This window comes from Amblyraja radiata, chromosome 33, assembly GCF_010909765.2.
Source record: "Amblyraja radiata isolate CabotCenter1 chromosome 33, sAmbRad1.1.pri, whole genome shotgun sequence".
Taxonomy (NCBI): domain Eukaryota; kingdom Metazoa; phylum Chordata; class Chondrichthyes; order Rajiformes; family Rajidae; genus Amblyraja; species Amblyraja radiata.
The window spans coordinates 1,474,440-1,496,460 of record NC_045988.1 but is presented as its reverse complement, the minus strand read 5'-3'; the positions used below and the strand labels follow the sequence as shown (position 1 = coordinate 1,496,460).

The 22,021-nt window shown below is 41.3% G+C and overlaps 2 protein-coding genes across 2 annotated transcripts in view; both read left to right on the top strand.

The window, feature by feature from the left end:
- Positions 1-359: 359 nt before the first annotated feature.
- LOC116991149 (Na(+)/H(+) exchange regulatory cofactor NHE-RF3-like) lies at positions 360-20,376 on the top strand (the record flags this gene model as incomplete). Its single annotated transcript, XM_033049520.1, has 11 exons — positions 360-427; positions 3,854-3,918; positions 6,409-6,620; positions 7,278-7,479; positions 10,119-10,255; positions 13,095-13,299; positions 13,511-13,707; positions 15,936-16,172; positions 17,549-17,869; positions 18,780-18,819; positions 19,405-20,376. Coding segments are annotated over 10 exons (1,680 nt in total), but the record flags the coding sequence as incomplete, so codon positions are not given.
- ube4a (ubiquitination factor E4A) overlaps positions 14,117-22,021 on the top strand; it is a 45,252-nt gene continuing 37,347 nt past the window's right edge. Inside the window, exon 1 of the mRNA XM_033049700.1 lies at positions 14,117-14,128. The gene's annotated coding sequence lies outside the window, so the exon portion shown is untranslated. The remainder of the gene's footprint in view (positions 14,129-22,021) is intronic.

Below are 22,021 nucleotides of genomic sequence, written 5' to 3'. Positions count from 1 at the left end.
CAGAGGGTAGTTAACCACGTTGTTCTGGGATTGGAGACGCAGGGAACCCTGAATAAGTACGGCAGATTGGCATGTCTAAACCTACATTAATGATCTAGTTGGGATCTACTGACAAATTGCCTGCCCCTGGGCTGTGCTCATTTATATTGGTGCACCAGGAGAATGTATGAGAAGGAGCAGGATTTCGAGGCCCTCAAACTTGCTCCAATAAAAATTGTCCTCTACATAGGACTTTTGCCATCATGGATTTCCTTGTGATTTGACATGGGGGAGGAATCATTGAATTTGAGGAAGGGCCGGCAAAGTTATGAAGTGGGATGTTGGTTTCAGAGCTGAATGACTCATGTTCCAATGTTTAATGTCTTCCAGTCCTTAGACTGTTTTTGCTTGTCTTTGCAGGTATTGAGGACACAGCTGCGTTATCCCCGTAAGTACTGCTCTCCTTGATCGCCAGACATTACACTGGATTTTAAGAGGAATTAAATTTAACGTAGCATTATATTGTTAGACAGTTTTGAGTCAGTAACCTCCTTGAAGAATGAGAACCAAATGTCAGCTCAAATTTGATCAGTCTGATCAAATCTCCAGAATATCTGCAGTTCAGAATCTAAGACAGTGCTGTCGCAGTGGCACTGCTTTATGAAGGATTTATGCCTTTCAAGGTCAATACTTTTGCAGCTCATTCCTCTGGAGAGTCTATAAATACTGAAGGATACAGAGGGATGACCTTATGGAGCATTAAAAGTCATTTCGATAGATTTATAGATGGGGAGGATTATGAGGGATATAGACCTCTGACAAGGGTGAGGAAGGGTCTCGACCCGAAACGTCACCTATTTCCTTCGCTCCATAGATGCTGCCTCACGCGCTGAGATTCTCCAGCATTTTTGTCTACCGTAGACCTCTGACAAATGTGCACCTATAACAAAGGTAGACAAGCCTGACTAACTCAGGACGGCACCTGTTTCACATGGATGAGTTGTGTGTCTGTTTCATGCTGGATGACTCTGTCTTCTTTGGAATAGGAGTTCTTCTGGAACTGAAGGAGAAATATCTTTGTAGAGGGTTGAAGATATCAGAAATTATCATGCTGAGGAGAAATTAGATTTATACTTGTTTTATACTTTAATGAAAGGCATTTTTGATAAACAAGAGAATTGAGAGGTTTGGAGACGGGGTTATAAATGTTGTGCTTGCTGTCCTCGCCCTGTAAGAAACCGCCACATCCCTCTGTGCCAACACGTGGACCTTGAACACATCTCAGCTGTGCTGACTAACCCAGATTGCATACAATTAAAGTCACACTGAACCTGAGTTAATTAAATACATGAGCAATTTACTCATTGAATTGATTACATAAATTGATTGTGTAATTACACACAAAAATGGAAAGTCTGTAATTAAACCCGATATTGATGCTTCCATAGGAAATGAGATATGTTAAATATCAACAAAGTTGTTGGGGACTTGGAGTCTATGTAGTTGTTGAGATCAAAGTGCAAATACTCTCCTTCCATCTTAGCAGAGTAAAGGTTAGCACATTCCCTGATCAACCAGTTCTGATTAGTCCCACTTCTCCATCCAGCCCCCTCCATCTTGTCCATCATTCCCCTTCAACCTGACTCACAAGTTCACAAGTTATAGGAGTAGAATTAGGCCATTCGGCCCATCGAGTCCACTCCGCCATTCAATCATGGCTGATCTCTCCCTCCTAATACCATTTTCCTGCCTTCTCCCCGTAACCCTTGACACCCGTTCTAATCAAGAATTTGTCCATTGCCTTAAAAATACCCACTGCCTTGGCCTCCACAGCTCCCTGTGGCAATGAGTTCCACAGATTAACTACCCTCTGACTAAAGAAGTTCCTCCACCACTCCAGTTTCTCAATTCCGTTTTCTCTCTCCACAGACACGGTCTTATCTGCTGGCTATTCCCACTATCCTCTTTTGTTTCAGATTCACAGCAGTTGCTTTGTCCTGCTTGTCACGTTTACAATGTCTCCCTCTCTTTCTTTTCCCTCTAAACTGCCAAGACTGAAGTCATAAATACATTATCTACACGGCCATGTCCTCCAACATACTTTCATGATTAGTAAGGGTGCCGAAGGTTACAGGGAGAAGGCAGGAGAATGGGGTTGAGGGAGAAGCATAAATCAACTGTGATCGAATGGCAGAATAGACTCAATGGACTGAATGGCCCAATGCAGCCCCTCTGCCTCATGGTCTCATCAATCTGTGCAACTTCAAACATGCTTGTTTCTAACTTTTCCAGTTCTGATGAAAGGTCAATAACCTGAAACATTGACTCAGCTTCTCTCCCTACAGATGCTGCCTCTGCCACTCAGTATTCCAAGCACTTCTGTAAACATTTCAGCTATCCAGCATGGGGAGATGAGTTGGTTTAAACATTTTATTCTACTGTTCATGACCTTGAAACAGTTCTTAGCCAACAATACCAAAGCAAATAATAATACAGAAATATGTCTCGGAGTTTATAGTAATCTCTCAAATGACTGGCTGATGTTCATGTTCATAGGTTCATAGAGCAGAATTAGGCCATTCAGCCCATCAAGTCTACTCCAGCATTGATTCACGGCTGATCTAGCTTTCCCTCTCAACCCCATTTTCTTGCCTTCGTCCCATAGCCCGTCATCCTTAATAATCAAGCATCTGTCAATCTCCCCCTTAAAACTATCCACTGACTTGGCCTCCACAGCTTCTGTGGCAATGAATTCCACAGATTCACCAGCCTCTGACTAAATACATTTCTCCTCATCTCCTTCGTAAAGGAACTTCCTTTAATTCTGAGGCTGTGACCTCTGGTCCTAAACTCTACCACTAGTGGAAACATCCTCTCCACATCCATTCTATCCAAGTCTTTCACTATTCAGTACATTTCAATGAGGTCCCCCCTCATTCTTCTAAACTCCAGCAAGCACAGGCCCAGTGCCGTCAAACGCTGATCATACGTTAGCAATCTCAGCAAGCTTTCAACCAGATCATAATGACCACAACTGTTTTTAGTGCCGTTCTTCCAAAACATCCTCACCACATTCACTCTAACTAGGCATAGTTGTTGGTCCCTGGAATCCACTTGGATAGGGATGCTTATGTCCTTGTGATTTACTTATTTGTCATGTGGAATTGAAATTCAAAGAATAGTTGGAAAGGTAAATATGAAACTTGTTACTTCTAACAGGAGAGCCAGTAATCTGAGGATATCATTTTCAGGTAATTGGGTAAAGAGTGTGGCAGAGGGGAAGAGATTTTTTGTTTCATTGCGAGTTGATTTGAGCTGGAGCATACTGCCCAAATGGATGGTGAGAGTGGATTCAACTGGAACTTGGAAAAGGGAAATGATTAAGTATTGACAAATGCAAGAATTGCAGAACCAAAAGGAGAGGCACAACGATAGAGTTGCTGCCTTACAGCGTCAGAGACCCGGGTTTGATCCTGTCTATGGGTGCTGTCTGTACGGAGTTTGTACATGCTCCAGGTGACCTGCTTAGGGCTTTCCTGGGTGTTACGGTTTCCTCCCACACTCCAAAGACGTGCAGGTTTGTAGGTTAATTGGCTTCAGTAAAATTTTAAATTGTCCCTAGTGTGTAGGATGGTGCTAGTGTATGGAGTGATAGCTGGTTGGCGTGGACTTGGTGGGCCAAAGGGCCTGTTTTTACGCTGCACCTCTGAAGTCTGAAGTCTAAAGAGAAATGGCAGGGGATTGGAGAAATCAGAAAGCTCGGTCAAAGAGCCAGCATGGTCACATTGGGTAGAATGGTCTCTTTCTGATGTGTAGGATAGTATGACAAAAGAATAAAACTGATCATAATTTTATCGTGTGCTTTTTTTAACAGAAAATTTACCTTCAATCCTAAAGAAGGGATCGATAATCCCGCCTTGGTCATAAATGATGACGTTGGTAAAGTAAACAAGGCATTTGATTGAAAACAGTTTTATGATATGATGTGTACAGTAGATAAGGGCCTTCCCCAAAGCCCAAGTAAAAGATTTCAATGAGTTCTCGTCAAAACAATGAAGCTTGGCCTAGGTGACAAGACAAATTCTGTCACTGAAGCAGAATCACGTTATTTGATATAAAAATAACCAGGTAGAATTTCTGTTCTGGAAGGTCCGGGTCAAAGTTGATGTTTCCACGATGAATCATAAATGTATTGTATACCATCCACGATGATTGACGTCAAGAAGAAATGTGAAAAGATAGGGGAAACTCGTGCAGAATATGAATACTAGCATGGATCAAATGGGCCAACAGCCAAGGCCCACTGGATCTTCTGCTGCTAACCACCCCCCCCCCCCTCCCCTCCCCTTCCCATTCCCATGCTGACCTCTCTGTCCTGGGCCTCCTCCACTGCCAGAGTGAGGTCACATACAAAATGGAGGAACAGCACCTCATATTCCACTTGGGTAGCTTACAGCCCAACAGTATGAACATTGAATTCCCCAATTTTAGGAAACCTCTAACTAACCCCAACCACCCCCCCCCCCCCCCCCCAAACCTTCTCCCCACACCCCATCGTTTTCTCCCACCCCAAACTCCTTTCCTCCCCTGTGCCACATCTGTACCCCCACCTATTTCTTGGCTCCCCCCCCCCCCCTACTCTTCTCCCTCTGGCTTCACCATTCAGAACTCTTCAATCTCCTCTCACACCTAGTACTTTTATCTCTGACCTTTCTCCACCTATCTGCCTATCAACCCCCCCCCCCTCGTCTGTGTCCACCTATTACCTACCTTTCCCCTCAGCTTTATTATTCCCCCTCCCGTCCCCTGCCAACAATCACTGAAGAATGGTCTCAACCCAAAACGTTGCCTATCCATGTTCTCCAGAGATGCTGCCTGACCTGCTGAGTTACTCAAATTAGGGATAATTTGAGTAATTTGAGTGTGAGGAAGGGTCTCGACCCGAAACGTTGCCTACTCCCTTTCTCCATAGATGCTGCCTGACCTGCTGAGTTTCTCCAGCATTTTTTGTCCTATTCTCTGTCATAAAATGTGGCTATAAAAGAATTCCTAGATAAACTTGGAATAGTGGCAGGTTGTTATTCGACAGTTTATTAGCAGGGTGTTACTCAAGAATGACTAAGTTTGTCTTTGTCTTTCACTGACCTCTGGTGTAGCCATTCTACTGACATTTTAAGAACATGTGAAACAATTTTAATTAATTTGTGGATGTTGACATTTTTAAGGATTTTAACTTTATTCCTGATTGCACTGTGAAAATGATTAGATTTATTTCTTAAATATCAGTATTGATACAACTGTTTGGAAAATATTTAAGGATCAATAATGTCAGTGTGAAACTGGAATTACATGTGGCCCTAGAATGGGTAAGGACAGCCAGTGTCTTAACGAAAAAGAACGTCTAGTATTTAATGGAAAAGTGTAGAGAGTCACAGTACGCCATCTCCAAAACATCAGTAAAAATCAATTGGATTGGACTTTCCAAGTGTCAATCGTAGCTCAGTAAGTAACAGTCTTCCCTGACTAAGGTTCAGCTTGCCTTGCACAACACTAACACAATATGGGCCAAAGGTCCTACTGTTCCCGCTGACAATGCCAGAGGTGCTCTGCGTCTTTACAATGCTGCCTCTCAGATAACACTTTAAGCCTCCTCAAATAGTTGTAAAAAAAAATCAAAGAGGGGATTCTCCCTAGCAAATATTTATTCCTCTAACAAGTATCACTGAAACATATTTTAGTTTATTAGCAGGTTGTTACTCAAGAGTGACAAAGTTAGCCTCTGTCTTTCACCAACCTCTGGTGTAGCCATTCTACTGACCTTTTAAAAAAATATTAACCAATTTTAATTAATTTGTGGATGTTGATATTTCTAAGGATTTTATCCCTCATTGCATTGTGGAAATGATTAGATTTATTTCTTAAATATCAGTATTGATACAGCTGTTTGGAAAATATTTAAGGATCAATATGTCAGTATGAAACTGGAATTACATGTGGCCCGAGAATGGGTAAGGTCTTAAAATGAAGGAGTATCAAGTTTTGTCTCTATGGTAATGCCTTCATATTTACTTTGCTCTTGTTGATATTTTATTAGATCCAGATTTAAATTTTTGTTGGATCCAACATTTGCATTCAATTTGATTGCTTAAGAATGGCAACATTTGAACTCACTTCACCTTAATTAATATTCTACACCTCTGGAGTACAACCCATGTTGCTCTGTTACCCAGATTTGATTCTGACCCAAAACAATGTTATCTGTTTTCTCTTGAGTTTTGCCAATACAATTTTTGTTCTTATTTCATATTTCCTGCCTCTATTCTCATGGTTTGATTTCATTATCAGTTCTGTTTGAAAAACAAGTCTGAAGTAACTTCTTCAATGTTTGGAATTTAAATATCCTTTTTAAATGTTGTGTCATCTATTCAGAATTGTCGATCTTGATCAAGCCCAGAGTCTGTGTCCTGTCTAAGAAGAACCATGAGGTGTTTGGCTTCTACCTGCGGGCTGAGAAGGGGAGGCAAGGACACCTCATCCGACAGGTGCAGCCTGCAAGCTACGCTCAGCTGGCTGGGCTCTACGATGGCGACAGGGTGCTGGAGATTAATGGGGAGTACGTAGATAACTTGGCACATTCCAAGGTAAGGCTACTTTACCCTTGGGGCACAATCGCTTAGATAATCTAACTAAGAATGATCACTCTGCGAGAGCATACCCAGACAATTAATATTGTTATCCAGCCTTCTGATAACCAAGCCTTTTGGTCCAGAAACTCTGTAGATTGATCTTCGTCAAAGATTGTCGTCTCTTAAAATACTTTTCTAGAAAAGTATGGCACATGGAGAGAAGGTTGAGGTTCAAGCCCCACTCCAAGAAATTAAAAACTTATTGACTGGATGTGATCAAATAACCCTCTCACCACCCCCCCCCCCCCCTCCCCCCCTCACTCCAATGCATCCAACATTGGTCACAGGGTACACCCATGCCTGTGACTCCATAGCTCCGGCCCCCTCCCCATCATTGCTTCTCCACAGGGAAATAGAGTCCTAGAAATTTGTAAGAAGGAACTGCAGATGCTGGTTTAAACTGAAGATGTACACAAAAAGCTATTGTATATTGTTCTCGAGATAAACTGCCCAGCTACATTGCACCTTTAAACTCACCTGACTCAATTATATTCCCCCTTTCTATAGTTGTAAGATTTTTGTCTCTTAAATCCTCACAGAAAAATCCTTGTTACCATAATTTATGAAAGGCATATGTTATTCCCAATTTGTTTCTAATCTTCTCGCCGGTAGGTTGTGGAGAAAATAAAGCGGAGTGGCAACAAAATCATCTTTCTGGTTATTGATGAAGTCTCCTATGAAGATGCCAGAACGAGGAATCTGAATCTTGCAGATTTTGTACAGGCTGAACACGGGGTCCCACATGGTAAACCACGTCTCTGCTATGTAGAAAAAGGCCCCGATGGATTTGACATTCAGTTGTGCTCTCCTGAAGGTATTGATCACCCGTTTATCTTTCCTCGCCCTTCTTCCCCATGAGTTTCATTACGAGACATCTCACATCAGCGATGCAGTTTCATAACTTTTGTCATCTTTCTGGCTCTTATCTTCTTCAACACAAGATCACCTCCCACCACCTCCTCTGTCAGGAGTGCCACAGTGCCGCAGCTGGTACAGTGCTGCCTCACAGCACCAGAATTCTGGGTTCCATCCTGACACTCCGGTTGGTGGTGTCTGTGTGGAGTTTGCACGTTCTCCCTGTGACAGCATGGGTTTCCTCTGGGTGCCTGGGTTTCCTCCCACGTCCCATAGACATGCGGGTTTGTAGGTTAATTGGCCTCTGCAAAGTTGCCCCCAATGTATAGGGAATGGGTGAGAAAGTGGGATAACATAGCACGTGTGAACGGGTGATCGATGACCAGCATCGACTCAGTGGGCTGAAGGGCCTATCTCCATACTGTATCTAAGCTAATCAGCTATATCTGCTCCAGCTTAGATCATTTGTTCCTGAAACTGTCTTCCATGGATTTTCTTTTATTTCTAGCACAATGATCTCCTATCTGCCACCTTCCAGAAATAAGCACTTTAACAGTTGTGCTGCCTCACTAATTATCCATCATCCCAACAACCTTGGCTCCCAGTCCAGTAAAATCCAAGTCCTTGTTTTCTAATTCCATCGTGTCTTCATTTCTCCCAGGTTTTGCCATCTACACTCTTGCAACTGTCCAATGGCATCTGCAGTCCTGATTGTTATCTCCCCACCATTGGCAGTTGTCACATCAAGTCTTAAGATATCATATTTCTATCTTAATACTTATCCATCCTCCTCCTTGAAGCTGATACTCTATCTGAAGAAAGGTCCCAACCTGAAAGGTCATCTGTCTCATTTCTTCCATAGATGCCTGTCTGACCCACTGAGTTCCTCCAGTGGTTTGTTTTTTCTCTATCTTTAAGCTTCTGGCCATTTGTCCAATTATCTCCTTCAGTTGCCTCACGCAGTTTTTTAGGCTGCACCACAGTGCTTTGTACCCGATTAAATACTTGTGATACGTTACCTGTATATTGCAGAGCAGGCAATGTACTCAAAACAAACTCCCACAGACAGCAATGCCATAAAGACTGGGTTTAATGTTGGCCATGACTGAAGAACTGGAAGAACTGCCCTATCCCTCCGAGAGAAAACAAAGTCAATCTCTCAGTTTAGCACTTCACCTGAGAAGAACAGCCCCTTTCCTCATGCATTGCTCCTATAGTACTGCAGTTAAATATCAGCTAAACTTGCTGAGTCTCTCCAATGGAGATAAACACACAATGTTCTGCCGTTTTAATATGTTGCTCTTTTACCCGTTGCATCTGTGGTTAATTATGCAGACTGCCTGCTGAGTACAATGTCACACGCAAGGACTTGCGTGCTCAAAATGAGAAATACTGTATTCTTTAAAATGAAGTAAACTCATATAGTACAGCAATAACCTGGCTTCATAGCACTGCGCTCTTAATGGAGAAATTCATCTTTGGTTGTTAGTGTTAAACCAGTGAAGAGTGTTGCTATAATTTTATCGGCCTCTCGCATATGTTGTTCACTTGAATTAACAACAGCCAAATGTGCTGAAGTGAGTACAACTGGCAGCCGTTATACTTGCATAGCCTGAGACCCAGTTTGATTTCTCCTCTCTTTTGTTAAATTAAATGCATTGGAAATGAACTGTCGCAATGTTTAAGAAACATTTAGACAGGTGCATGCATAGGATAGGTTTAGAGGGATCTGGGCCAAGCGTAGGCAGGTGGGACTAGTGTAAATGGGGCTTGTTGGTCGGCATAGGCAAGTTGGGTAGAAGAGCTTGTTTCCAAAGTGTACGACTCTGTGATTATAATTTTGTGCATAAAAAGTACCGTGCAAGCACATATTGTTGTGTTGAATGTCCCTACCACCCCCAGGTGCTGACGTTCGCTGGCAGCAGGTGCTAATGGGCCCCCTATACCTCATCTGACAATTTGTTTGAGTGAATTCAATACCTCTCGTTTGATCAAGGGCATTAATTACGGTTGCTAAGCCTCCGCCAAGGACAGTCCAGAGTTCACACGCATGCAATTTTATGAGGGTTCTACCCAAATGGATTTACTGTCTACGGCACTCTTCCCTTTTATATCTGTGTAGTGTACGAAAAGGTCATTGCAGTTAATTCAGCACAGATAGTGAATCTACTTCATGTCATGTAACTATTGAAATTGTTCCTTACACTAAGTCAATTAACCTATAACCCATATTAACCTATGGGAGGAAACCGAAGATCTCGGAGAAAACCCACGCAGGTCACGGGGAGAACATACAAACTCCATACAGACAGCACCCATAGTTTGGATCGAACCCGGGTCTCTGGCACTGTAAACGCTGAAAGGCAGCAGCTCTACCGCTGTGCCACCGTGATAACATTATCTTAAAGACATATTCTGTGTTCCTATCTATTTAAAAATAGCATGAAAGGTCTGTTTGTAAAAACTACACATTATCCTCAAAGAAAGACATTAAATGTAGGTCCCCGTTGAGTTACTCCAGCATTTTGTATCTATCTTTGGTGTAAACCAGCATCTGCAGTTCCTACCGACACGTTTATCCTTGTTGTATGAATTCAGGTGTCAAAGGTCCATTTACGTTGAGCATCCAACATGGGGGAGGTGCTGAAAAAGGTGGACTACAGATGGATGACAGGATCATTGAAGTTAATGGAGTTAATATTGAGGATTGCACACATTTCCAAGTTGCCAAAAAGGTAAGGTGGTATTGGGGTATCCATTCCATTTCACCTGCCCCTTCATTGATGATGTGATTAACTACCCATCCACTGTGAAAGGTGGAGAACCAGCCACTATCATATAAAATCAGCATTCTTCTAAATCAACTCTAGCTTTGACTTTGTGGGTATTACGCTAATTTCTGACTCGGACTTGATGAAGATAGAATGAGGAAAACCATGGGGTTATCCAATGGTAGATAAAAAACACAGAAATGCTGACTATTGTCTAAATGGCGAGAGACTCAGAAAGATTGATGTTCAACAGGACTTGGATTTCCTTGTACACAAGTCAGTAACTACCAACGTACAGGCAATTACGGTGGGAAAGAGTATGCTGGCTTATATTTCAAGAGGATTTGAGTGAAAGAGTAAAGATGTCGTACTGACATTATTTCTTGCCCAGGTGGCAGTATTGTGTACAAACTGGTCTTCATATCCATAAAAGGATATACTTGCTTTAGAGAAGATCGACTTTCATTTTAAGTCACTGACTTTCGAAAGCTAAGCTTGTGATTCTGGCCAACAACAGATACAAGCTTCATAGTTTTCATATGGCACCACATTGAGAGGCAGTGTTAATCATAGGACAACTTTCAAAACCGGTTAGTATAAATGCTCAAATAACAATTTATCAGTGTTTGGCCCCTTCCAATGGCTGTCTCATTCTGGTGGCAGGTGGTGCTTATTATGTGTAAACACAATGAGTGTGAGTCCTACTATTTTATCAGTTCGATTCTCAACTGTAATAAAATGGCAAATAAAGAAATTGTGCTGCATTAGCAGGTAGACAATGTACAGTAAATTGGTATGATTACAAAATGGAATAGTAAATCCAGGCTTTCATTATCTCTAAGCTTCACTATTTTCAACAAGCTCTTGGTCAGCATCCCTTGTTCCACTTTCCATAAAATATGATAACATTCAAAATTATTGTCTACATCCTAACTTGGACTGTTACACACTGGCCTTTGCTTTCCGACCTGCATTAGCTCACAATTAGGCAACACCTTGATTTTGACATTTATATCCTTGTTTTGAAATCTCTCCATTACTTCAATCTGCCCTATCTTGTAAATTGGATGCCAACATCTCCTCATAAGATGTGTTTGCTAACACATCTATGAAAAAGTCTGTGCTTCTCTCATGTCAGTGCACAAATCAAGAAATTGTATAACCTTCCCCTCAAGATCCATAACTCATTGACAGTCACAACTTGTAAGGCAGTTTGAAGCTGGGTGTGGAAAGTGGCCTGAAGAAACTTTCCCTTGAATGGAAAAGTGTTGATTCCAGATATCATGGGTCTTGGTTAAGGAAAAGGTTATAGGAAGTTAATCTTCCCATGCTTGTTGGCTTGGGAGTTTCTGCGAAAATTAAGCAATCTTGCTTATCATTGACTATATCGGTACGAATGGAAGTTACACCTGGCAAGGTACAGCGGATACTAATTGTGCCTTAACCTCTGAACGTTTTTTTGTTATGTCAGCAAGAAAGACACTAAAAAATATAATATATGCAGAATTTAAACAAGTCTGAAAAAAGGAATTGAAGATAAAGTCAGAGAGTAGATAAATGGAGTGGATACATTCCATGGAAGCAATGCGTTTCTTGAGCTTAGGACACTGCCAAAGATTAGCAATGATTGAGTTTTCAGAGATCTGTGTAACTAAATTAAGCCCTGCATCCAAACTGACTGGATCTCAAACACGTGTTTTTTACACCTGCAAGTGATAATTGGAAAATTATGTGTTGCTAATTATCACTTGCAAACAGATTTCAGTAGCTAATATCAAGTACAGAATTAAACCTATGTGTAATGACCAATGTCTCACAGTGATGTTACTCCTTCCAGAGCCTTTAGAAATACTGAAAGTGCCTTTTTGAAACCAGACAAGTGTCAGATTGTTTAATTGGGTATTGTTGTCTTGTCCCACTTGCAGTAGCTTGGTTTCAACCATGTTATGCAAAATTATGGCAAGTATTACAAACTCTGTGGCTTCTGATCTGATCCTTTCAAATGACCAGAGCATTTAATTAAGTGCATATTACATTTACAGAAGGGGCTGGCTAAAATATTTATTTTATTTGATGTTACATATTTCTCAGTCCATTCAGCTTGATCCATATTTTTTCAGTAACATCTAAATCTAGGAGGGGTTTCAATTGAAGGTACACAAAAATGCTGGAGAAACTCAGCGGGTGCAGCAGCATCTATGGAGCGAAGGAAATAGGTAACGGGTTTCAATTGATGTTGATGTGAAATGCTGCAGAAACTGCTCTATTTTAATCTGGTAATCATTCCATTTAGTTGGTGCCGCAAGTTTGATTCAGCATCCCCAATGTCTTCAAGGAATGCAAGTCAATGTCAAAAGGGTTTGTGATGTTTGTCTTTGAAGCCTTCTCCTGCTCTGGTCTTCAGTTGTAAATTAATGGGGAAAGCGACTTTCCCAATCTCTTTCTTCATTGCCTGGGGCAGCATTAGTTGGGCCATCTTATGTTGCTCACCATGATGCCCAAGAGCACAGTTGTATGCCGTGAGCTGTGCAATAATGCTTAATGTTCTTCATTATAATCAAATGGAGACAAGATACGTTTTGACTTAACTTCACCAAGTTCCACGTTTCTGAAAATCTTAACAAAGTCTGATCAATTGCCCTTTTCCCATCCCATCTATTCATAAAATGTGAACTTGGAGCTGGCTGTAAAGGCAGGCAGCAGATTAGGTTATAACTAGCCCTGGTTGAGTCACAATATGAAACTTCTGTAAAAATGTAGTAAGTTGTCCTACCAGATAATCAATGTCTGTATTTGTTAATAGATTAAAGAGAGTGGAGATTCAGTAACGTTCCTCGTGGCTGATCAGAAGACAGAAGCTTACTATAGGGAGAAAGGCATCAAGATCATTCCAGCCATGGCCTGCTTCAAGCACTTGCCATTCAAGACAAGGAAACTTTACTTAGTGAAAGGGAGTTGTGGCTATGGATTCCTGCTGAAAACTGAGAAAACAGTTTCTGGGGCTCTTGGTAAGTGACTGACTGTTGGGTAAGCGGGGAGAAGGCATGAGCCACTCAAGAGGATGAATTTTGGGCACTTTCTTATCTACTGATTCTTGTATGTCTAAACCATGGGTAACTTTTGTGTGTTGGTTGATATTATTTGAAAAGACAATATAGACAAGGCTTCTGACAGCCATTGTATTTCAGTAACCATGTGCAATTGGCATTTTTTTTTCAGGTCAGTATTTGTCAGATGTGGATGTGGGAAGCTCAGCGGAGACATGTGGGATGCAGGAAGGTGATCGCTTGCTAAGTGTAAATGGAGAGAATATTGAAGGGCTGGAACATGATGTTGTAGTGAAGAAGGTCAGACAGAGTGGAAATCAGGCTACTCTTGTTGTCATCAGCTCTGAAGGAGACAACTATTTTACGTCTGTGAGTCTTTCCCATTTTGTTATATCAACTTTTTCATCCACAAAGGACAGAGCGATAATTAGTTTTATCCGGTGTTGATAAAGAATGCACTGAACCGTGACAAGAGAATTATATCTTCACTTAAAAACAGGCACAATGTGCTGGAGAACTCAGGTGGTCAGGCAGCATCTCTGGAGAACATGGATAGGTGAAGTTTCAAATCAGGACCCTTCCTCAGCCTCTTGTATCTTCTTATTGTCACTTCTGATATCTTCACTTGGCAGACAGTATAGGGCAATCATGCTATAGTTGTTTTGTCATACAATTTTCAACCCAGCCACTGATGCAATACTGAGTTAGCACAGCCAATACTTAGTAAAATATTTCCCTTTAGAATATCACCACTTCAGAAAAAGAGGATAGGGCAATAACTTTATCCAGAGTTAGAATACACAACTAATTTACAGGAGCTGCATATGAGGCAGGTTCCATAAACAAATTCAAGGGGAATCTAAGGAGAAAGGTTGCATGAATTACAAATCCAAGGATTGATAAGAAATTCAAATTCTTGAATGACAGAATTTGCTTTTATTGAACTTCAGCGTTGTCACTATTCTGCTCTCCACATCATTAAAAGGAAAGAGTGTATAGACAAACAGCAGTTGGTTCATTAAAGTGCGCAGTACAAATTTCCACTGTGCCTACATCTGCCAGCATCTTCTCTTCCCTGTATGACGCCCTCTCTTCCACACATCCGATCTTATTCTTATCCTGCCCCACTCATTCCACCTCCCAGTTCCTCAGCCCCCATTCCTCCTCTCCCTGCAACATCCCTTGCCAATCTCAGTCAGGTTGGACCCGGTTCCAGAACTTTATCACCATTAAGTATACATTTATCTGCTTTTTCCTATTCATCTTCACCTTGAATATATTCAACATCCAAGTTCCCACAGCCGTTTGAAGAAAATTCCAAGTTCTTTGAAGCAGCTAATGAAAGAAAATGGCTTCCTTGTGGATCCTTTCATTTACCCCCAGATTACCTGGACGTTCTTTACAACCTTTGACATGTTGTCACTTGTTCTGTAGGTAATGTGGCAATAAAAATACAAAACATGGTGTTATGAATAGCAACACAAATGTGACAGTAGGTGATGGTGGTCGAAGCACAATTGATGGCTTACGAAATCCAAATCATTTAATAAAAATAGTACTAGGGTATCTTTTACATCCGCCTGTGAGGGCTGGTAAGCGTTTACATGTCTCATTTGAAAGCTGAATCCTTTGACACTGCAGACACAGTACTCCAATGAGAATGTAAAACTAGACAATATGCTTAAGTCACCTTCTGACTCGGATGTGAGAGTATTATCTACTGAGCCATAGCAGAATCTTAAATAAAATCTATCATGTATTTAGTTACATTGTGAGCATTACGGCAATTTGGGAAACAATCATTTCCTGCCTCTTTCAAAAAATGTTTGAGATTCAATGGAAAGTATTAAAAGCATTTGTGAAGTACTCTTTCAATTCCCCTTCTCACACCAACCCATCTGCCTCAGCCTTCTCCAGTGCCAGGAAGAGGCCTGACACAAACGAGAACAATACCACTTATTCCACCCAGGTAGTCTATAGCCCAATGGTATAAGCATTTAATTTTCCATTTCAGGTAACGCATGTTTCTTTCCCTCTCCTCTGATCCACTCGGGTTCCCTCACCTCCCCAACCTTCCTCCCTCCCCCCCCCCCCCCCCCCCCCCCAATTCCAATCCCCTGCTACAGTTTTGCTCACTCCCCCATTTGGTTCCATCTGCCTTATGCCCACATACTTAACCTCCAGGGTCTCCTATCCCCTTGCCCAACTGGTTCCATCTGCCATTATACCTCCCTGATCTGGTTCCACTTATTACCTTTCTTCCTTAGCAGATTCCAGCGTCTGCAACCTCCTGTGTGTCCACTTATCACATTCCAACCTTTCTCTACCTCCACCTGGCTCCAAGTGCTCATCATCTCCTAATCTGGTTCCAACTATCACCTACCACTCCCTCTCACTTCTATATACTATCTTCCTTCTACACTCGATCCTGATGCAGGGGTTCAACCCAAAATGTCAACCAATCCTATGCCTCTACAGATGCTGCCTGACCTGCTGAGTTCTTCTAGCAGTTTGATTTTTGTTGAGAATTAGATAGGTAGTGAAAATAATATGAGGCAAGAGCCTCTTCAATTAAGATACACCTTTGTCTGTCACAGCTGGGGTTGCCTCCTTTGATTTGCGAAGATGAAGAAGAAATTAATCCAAGGCAGACAACAGAAGATCAAACAGAGGAACCAGCACCACTTCAGCGACATAGTCCTTGTCCATTACGGGTGGCAGGAGAAAGAAAAACTGTTCCCACAGCCAGACTTTGCCACTTGGTGAAAGGCTCCAAAGGATATGGCTTCCAACTTTACAGTATCACTGATGAGCAAGGAGCTTACATCCAGCAGGTTGGTTCTGTTTTTGAGTACGAGGACTGAAAAGAATGACTTCACTGGTAAAAATCATCCTGGAAACGCATGTTATTGAAGGTACAATAGCAGGAATAATTGTTAGTTGTTCTGAATCATTTTGCCACAAATGTAGGCAAGACTTGCATTTAAGAAAAACAAAGTGCTGGAGTAACTCAGTGGGTTAGACAGCATCTGCGGAAGGAATGGATAAGCAATGTTTTGGGTCGGGACTCTGCTTCAGATCCCAGTCCCCTGCTGTCTCCAAGATTTGTAATTGTGGAACTATCCCTGACTTATCTAAGGAAGTGGAGATTAGCCTTTACTGGGATAGCTGCAGTCTCTGTGGTGAAAGAGCTCACAGCATTGTTCCTTAAAAATTCAAAGATTTTGAGATCGAAATGGAGGAAATCATGGTAGACTTTTCAATTGTATTGTATTGTCCTAATTCTCACTAAAGGCTATTCATCCACCACCCTGACATTTTCCGCTTTCTCTAGAATTTTCTTCAGTTTCTCAGTCAGGATCCAGGATGCTCTGTTGAACATACGTCTGACCAAAACATTGTTTTGACTTTAGAGAAACAGCATGGAAGCAGGCCCTTCGGCCCACCGAGTTCGCGCTGACCAGCGATCGCCCCGTACACTAGTACTATCCTACACGTTTGGGACAATTTAATTTTTTTTCTGAAGTCATTTAACCTACGAACATGCACGTCTTTGGAGTGTTGAAAGGAACCAGAGTACCCGGAGAAATCCCAGGCAGTCACAGGGATAACATGCAAACTCCATACAGACTGCACACGTAGTCAGGATTGAACCCGGATCTCTGGCGCTGTAAGGCAGCAACTCTACCGTTGCACCACTGTGCGGATACTATAGGGCTACTTGTCTTAAAATGTCCTTGTGTGGGATTATGTTAAAGATTGGTTTAACAGGCATTACCTCTGTCCACACTCACTGCCCTCCCCACCCTGTCTGCTGTCTAGACTAACTTGCTTTCTGTCTTCCTCAGTGCAAACGAAATGTGTAGGAAGGAACTACAGATGCTGGTTTACACCGAAGATGGATAAAAATTGCTGGAGTAACTCATCACCTTCCCCATAGCTAGCAATGTACCATTCTGCATTTACTTGATCATCGTTCCCTTTGATCTATGTTTTCACAACTTACCCTTCCATATCTCTATGTCTCTCTCTGCCCTGACTCTCAGTGTAAAGAAGGGTCTTGGCACAAAACGTCATCCATTCCTTCTCTCCAGTGATGCTGCCTATCCCTCTGAGTTACACCAGCATTTTGTGTCTATCTTCTATATTAAAGAGGACTTGTGAGGACAGATTGCTGCAGTTGATATTTCATTGTACAACATACTTTTAGGTTATACCTGAAGAAGTCGGATACAAGGCGGGAATCCGGACTGGTGATATGGTGATTGAAGTCAATGGAAAGAATATAGAGAAAGTCGACTATGAGGACGTTCTTCAGAGAATAAAAGAAAATGAGGTCAAAGTGACTCTTCTTGTCATGAATAAAAAAGAATATTGGGACTGCAAGGATAACAACATCCCAATTAGCAGAGAGTCGGGCAGTGAAGACAATGAAATTAAGAAAACCAAGAATCCCGAGAAAGGGAATTTCTCCAGCTTTGACATCAGGAAAACAAGCCTAAAAAAAAGCAGTACTTTTCCTATTATCAAGGTAACTCTAGCAAGCCCTTTACATCAGATAATCGGTTTCAGTGGATAGTTTGATCAGAACACTAGGGTGGAACTGTCCTGCTCGTTCTCAAATAGGTACCATCATATATTTTATGTGCACAAGGAAACGAGGCAATTAGGTTTAAAGCCCAATAATCCAAGAATGCAGCAATGTTTCATTAGTCAGAAAGGAAGATTAATCTCAATGCTGGGTGATTAGGCAAGTGCCTAATTGTATTGAGTCAAGGTCAAGACTGGTGCAGTGCACATTTACCAAAATCATACTGGGGTTTAGAAGGTTAAATAATTAGCAAATTATAAACTTGGCTCATGTCCATGGACAGAGATATTTAAATTGATAAATGAATTCATTAGGGCAGTTAGAGAGAAATTGCTTCCTACAATAGAGAAAGAGAATGTAAGTGGAAAGCACTTCCTCATGTACATGGAAAGCATGTACTTCCTCAGAAACCTAAGGAAATTTGGCATGTCTCCAGTAACTTTCACCAATTTCTATAGATGCACCATAGAAAGTATCCTATCTGGATGCACCACAGCTTCGTGAGGCAAATGCCCTGTCCAATACAGAGAGGAATTGTAGTTGAGGGTGCCTCCCCCTCTTCCTCCTCAGGAAAGCAGCCAATGTGATTTCACACCTTGGCCATTCTATCTTCTCCATCCGGCAGAAGATACAAAAGCTTGTCCCCTCTTGTTATCAGTCTCTTGATTGGACCTCTCATAAGCCAGGGATGAATTTCTGGATCTTCCCATCTACCTTGTGGCAGACCTTGCACATTGAACCAGGCCCCACTGCCACTATATCCATGACAACCATCAGGTAGCTGATTGTACTAATCGCATACTAATGCTGGAATGACCTACTCCTGTTTTTGTATTCCTAAAACACACAGCTCAGGATGTCAGGAAGATTGAAAAAGAACACTTAAAACGGTAAGCAATGACTATATGACTTTATGTTTGGGTTTCAACAGTTACTATAGAATGCTTTGTCCCAGGAGGTTTTTTCCCCTAAGGAGGTGCTAAAGCAGATGGCAATTGTGTTGACTACATCAGCAAATTCAGCACAAACATGTGATCTGATTTGGGACACCTGGCTCATCATTGGACCGACCAGAGATCCTCAAAATTCAGAAAGACTGCCATAGGTTAGCCATAGAGAATATTTCCACTTTCAAATGAAACAAAAGTAAGGCATGCTGAATGTTAATTGTTAATATATCTGAAAGGAAATTCAGGGGGAATTTCTTTACCCAAACCATTGCTGGATTGGGGAGCTCACTGCCAGAGGATGAGTGGCAAACATGTTTTTTAAGGAGAAGCAAGGTCAGCATAGAAGTAAGAAAGACATAAAATAGCATATTTATGATGGGAGGAGGCCAACATAAAATATTGACACTGGAATAGACCAGGTTGATAACTGCTCTTTGAATGTTGCATAATTGGAACATAATTTTGCACTGTACTTGAAATTTGACCCCATGTCACATTGCTAACAAAATCACTATTTTTTTTCAGATAACAGGGCACCAGATTTGTGGAGTGATTTATTTTTGTGAAGTTATGGGATTCGATGAAGTATTCCAAAACAACTATCTCCTTGTCATTTCTGAAACAGCGACAAACAAGGGAAAACACTGCACTTTATTAATCCTTAGGAATACTTAGATGGGGAGAGTAGTAGATCATGCTTTTCAAGTGACGATAGGCACTTCTCACCTAAATTTCTATTGCTCCTTTTTAAATGGAAAATTAATTATCATAGTCCAAATTTTGAACTATTTTTTTTAAGAGGGGTTATCCAATCAGATTGGGAAAACATGTCAAGGTGCACTTGAATGTTAAGAAGTAAAAGTGCCAATCTTAGATTTGTGGGCAGTTAGATGCTCTTGACCTATTTAGGAGTGAGAAGGTGTGCAGTGGCCTGGCATTTCTATTTTAATTGACATTTCCTACAGTTTGTCAGTATTTCTGTGGACGGTCACTTTTGGAACACGTAAATGGAGAAATGTAATGGTGCGTCAATACATTTTATTGCTCGATACTCCATGTGCATTTACTTTGTACTTCAGCAATATGTATTATTATGTTACACTGTACAGTCCAGTATTTAACAAGCCAGTTTAGCAGAGGGCAGTGTTAAGTTGTTGGATACCTGCTCTTTTTGTTTGTTGAAGAGGCTTAAAAGTTTTTATTTGAAAAGGCCTGAAATGACAAGAACAATCAATAACTGGCCTTCCTGACCTGTACTTTTTTCTCTCACCATTACACCCTTCAATAAAATAACAATAACAGAACATTCCACGTGCACCTAACATACTGGGCTGCCATTGCCAGAGGCACTGCATAACAGCCAAGCCTCCCAAAAGATGACCACTCCAAAATCACAAAAGAGTTATTGACAGCAGAATTGATCTAAGACATCACCTTTACAACTGCTTTTTCCTTAAAAAGAGTATTATTTCAATAAAATGTATATAGATTCAATAATCAGTCTGGACTGAACTCTTCTGTTGAAATGTGATACTTTTCACGACCTAATTCACGACCTTTTTTACTCGTGGACATTTTTCATCATGTTGAAAAAAACGCCCGACCTACTTGATGCCACAAGTACCTACGATTAGCATCACAACCTACCTACGACCTCGTGACGACCATTCTGCGAGTATGAGTCAAGGGTAAACTTGGCAGAGGTCATGAATTAGGTCGTGAAAGTGGGACAGGCCCTTTACTCATTCACACAGGGTCCACTTATTTTAAAATGTTTTTACAAACAGATGCTAGTTTGCGTGGTGCCCTTTAAGCCAAACCTGCATCCTTAGAAGGTTCCTGACCTGATACCCACCTGTCAATTCTCTCCACAGATACTGCCTGAACCACTGAGTCCCTCCAGCACTTTGTGTTTTACTCAAGATTTCAATATCTGCAGTTTGTTGTGTCTGCATTCGTATTGATCTGGGTTAAGACATCTGATTGAACAGCTGATCTCCTAAATGACCAAGACATCTAACTAGATATAATTTCCACTACACTTCCCTTAGAGCTTTGATCATTAGAACCAATTTTGTTTTACTGATGTTGATTAGTTTAGAGATACAGCGCGGAAACAAGCCTTTCGACCCACTGAGTCCAGCCGACCAGCAATCCCTGTACACTTGTACTATCCTACACACTAGGGACAATTTAGTCTTTACCAAAGCCAACTAACCTACAAGCCTGTACGTCTTTGGAGAGTGGGAGGAAACCGAAGCACCCAGGGAAAACCCACACGGTCACAGGGAGAAAGTACAAACTCCATACAGATGGTACCCTGTAAGGCAGCAACTCTATCACTGTGCCACCGTGCTGCCCTTAAGTTGGTGCACAATGGATGTATTGATCAACAGTGCAATAACCAAATCTATCCTTCATACAAATATTATTGTGGTGTGAATTATTTTTCCCTCGGTTTAATATCTCATTCACAAGATGTGACCTCAGATAATATAGCCATCATTATTGACAAAACTGCAATTTGTGCAGAAGTTTGCTAATTGGAACCTGAACTCGCATCATTCGGATTCAGAGGCTAGAGATGTCGGCACAATGCCATGGATAAATCAATACAATTATACTTTAACCGAATATAGAAACGGGACTGCCCTAAAGACATTAAACAAAATTATGTAACAAAGCTGTCCCCTTTTTAAATAAGCATCATTAAAGTGAATAAGATTATAATTATTATCATGTCTTAAAAACACACTTCTTCCAGTGCCTACCGATGCAATGCTTTGAGCATGCTGGCCACCAGGGTACAGAGAAAGCATGGAACTCGTTACCAGCGCTCTGGTTGAAATGTATCTGTGCTTAATATTAAAATTATATGAGACAAACACTTCCATTTCTTTGATTTTCCTTGTTTCAATGATTTTGCACGCCTACAACTCTAGTGTCTTGTGCAACTTCAACTTGCTTAACTCCATACTTGACAATGTACCTTCAGACTGAGGAAGGGTCCCGAACCAAAATGTAATCTATTCATGTTCTCCAGGGATGCTGCCAGACCCGCTGAGTTACTTCAACATTTTGTGTCTATCTTTGGTATAAACCACATTATCACATATTAAAATAAACCACACAAAAGCAATTT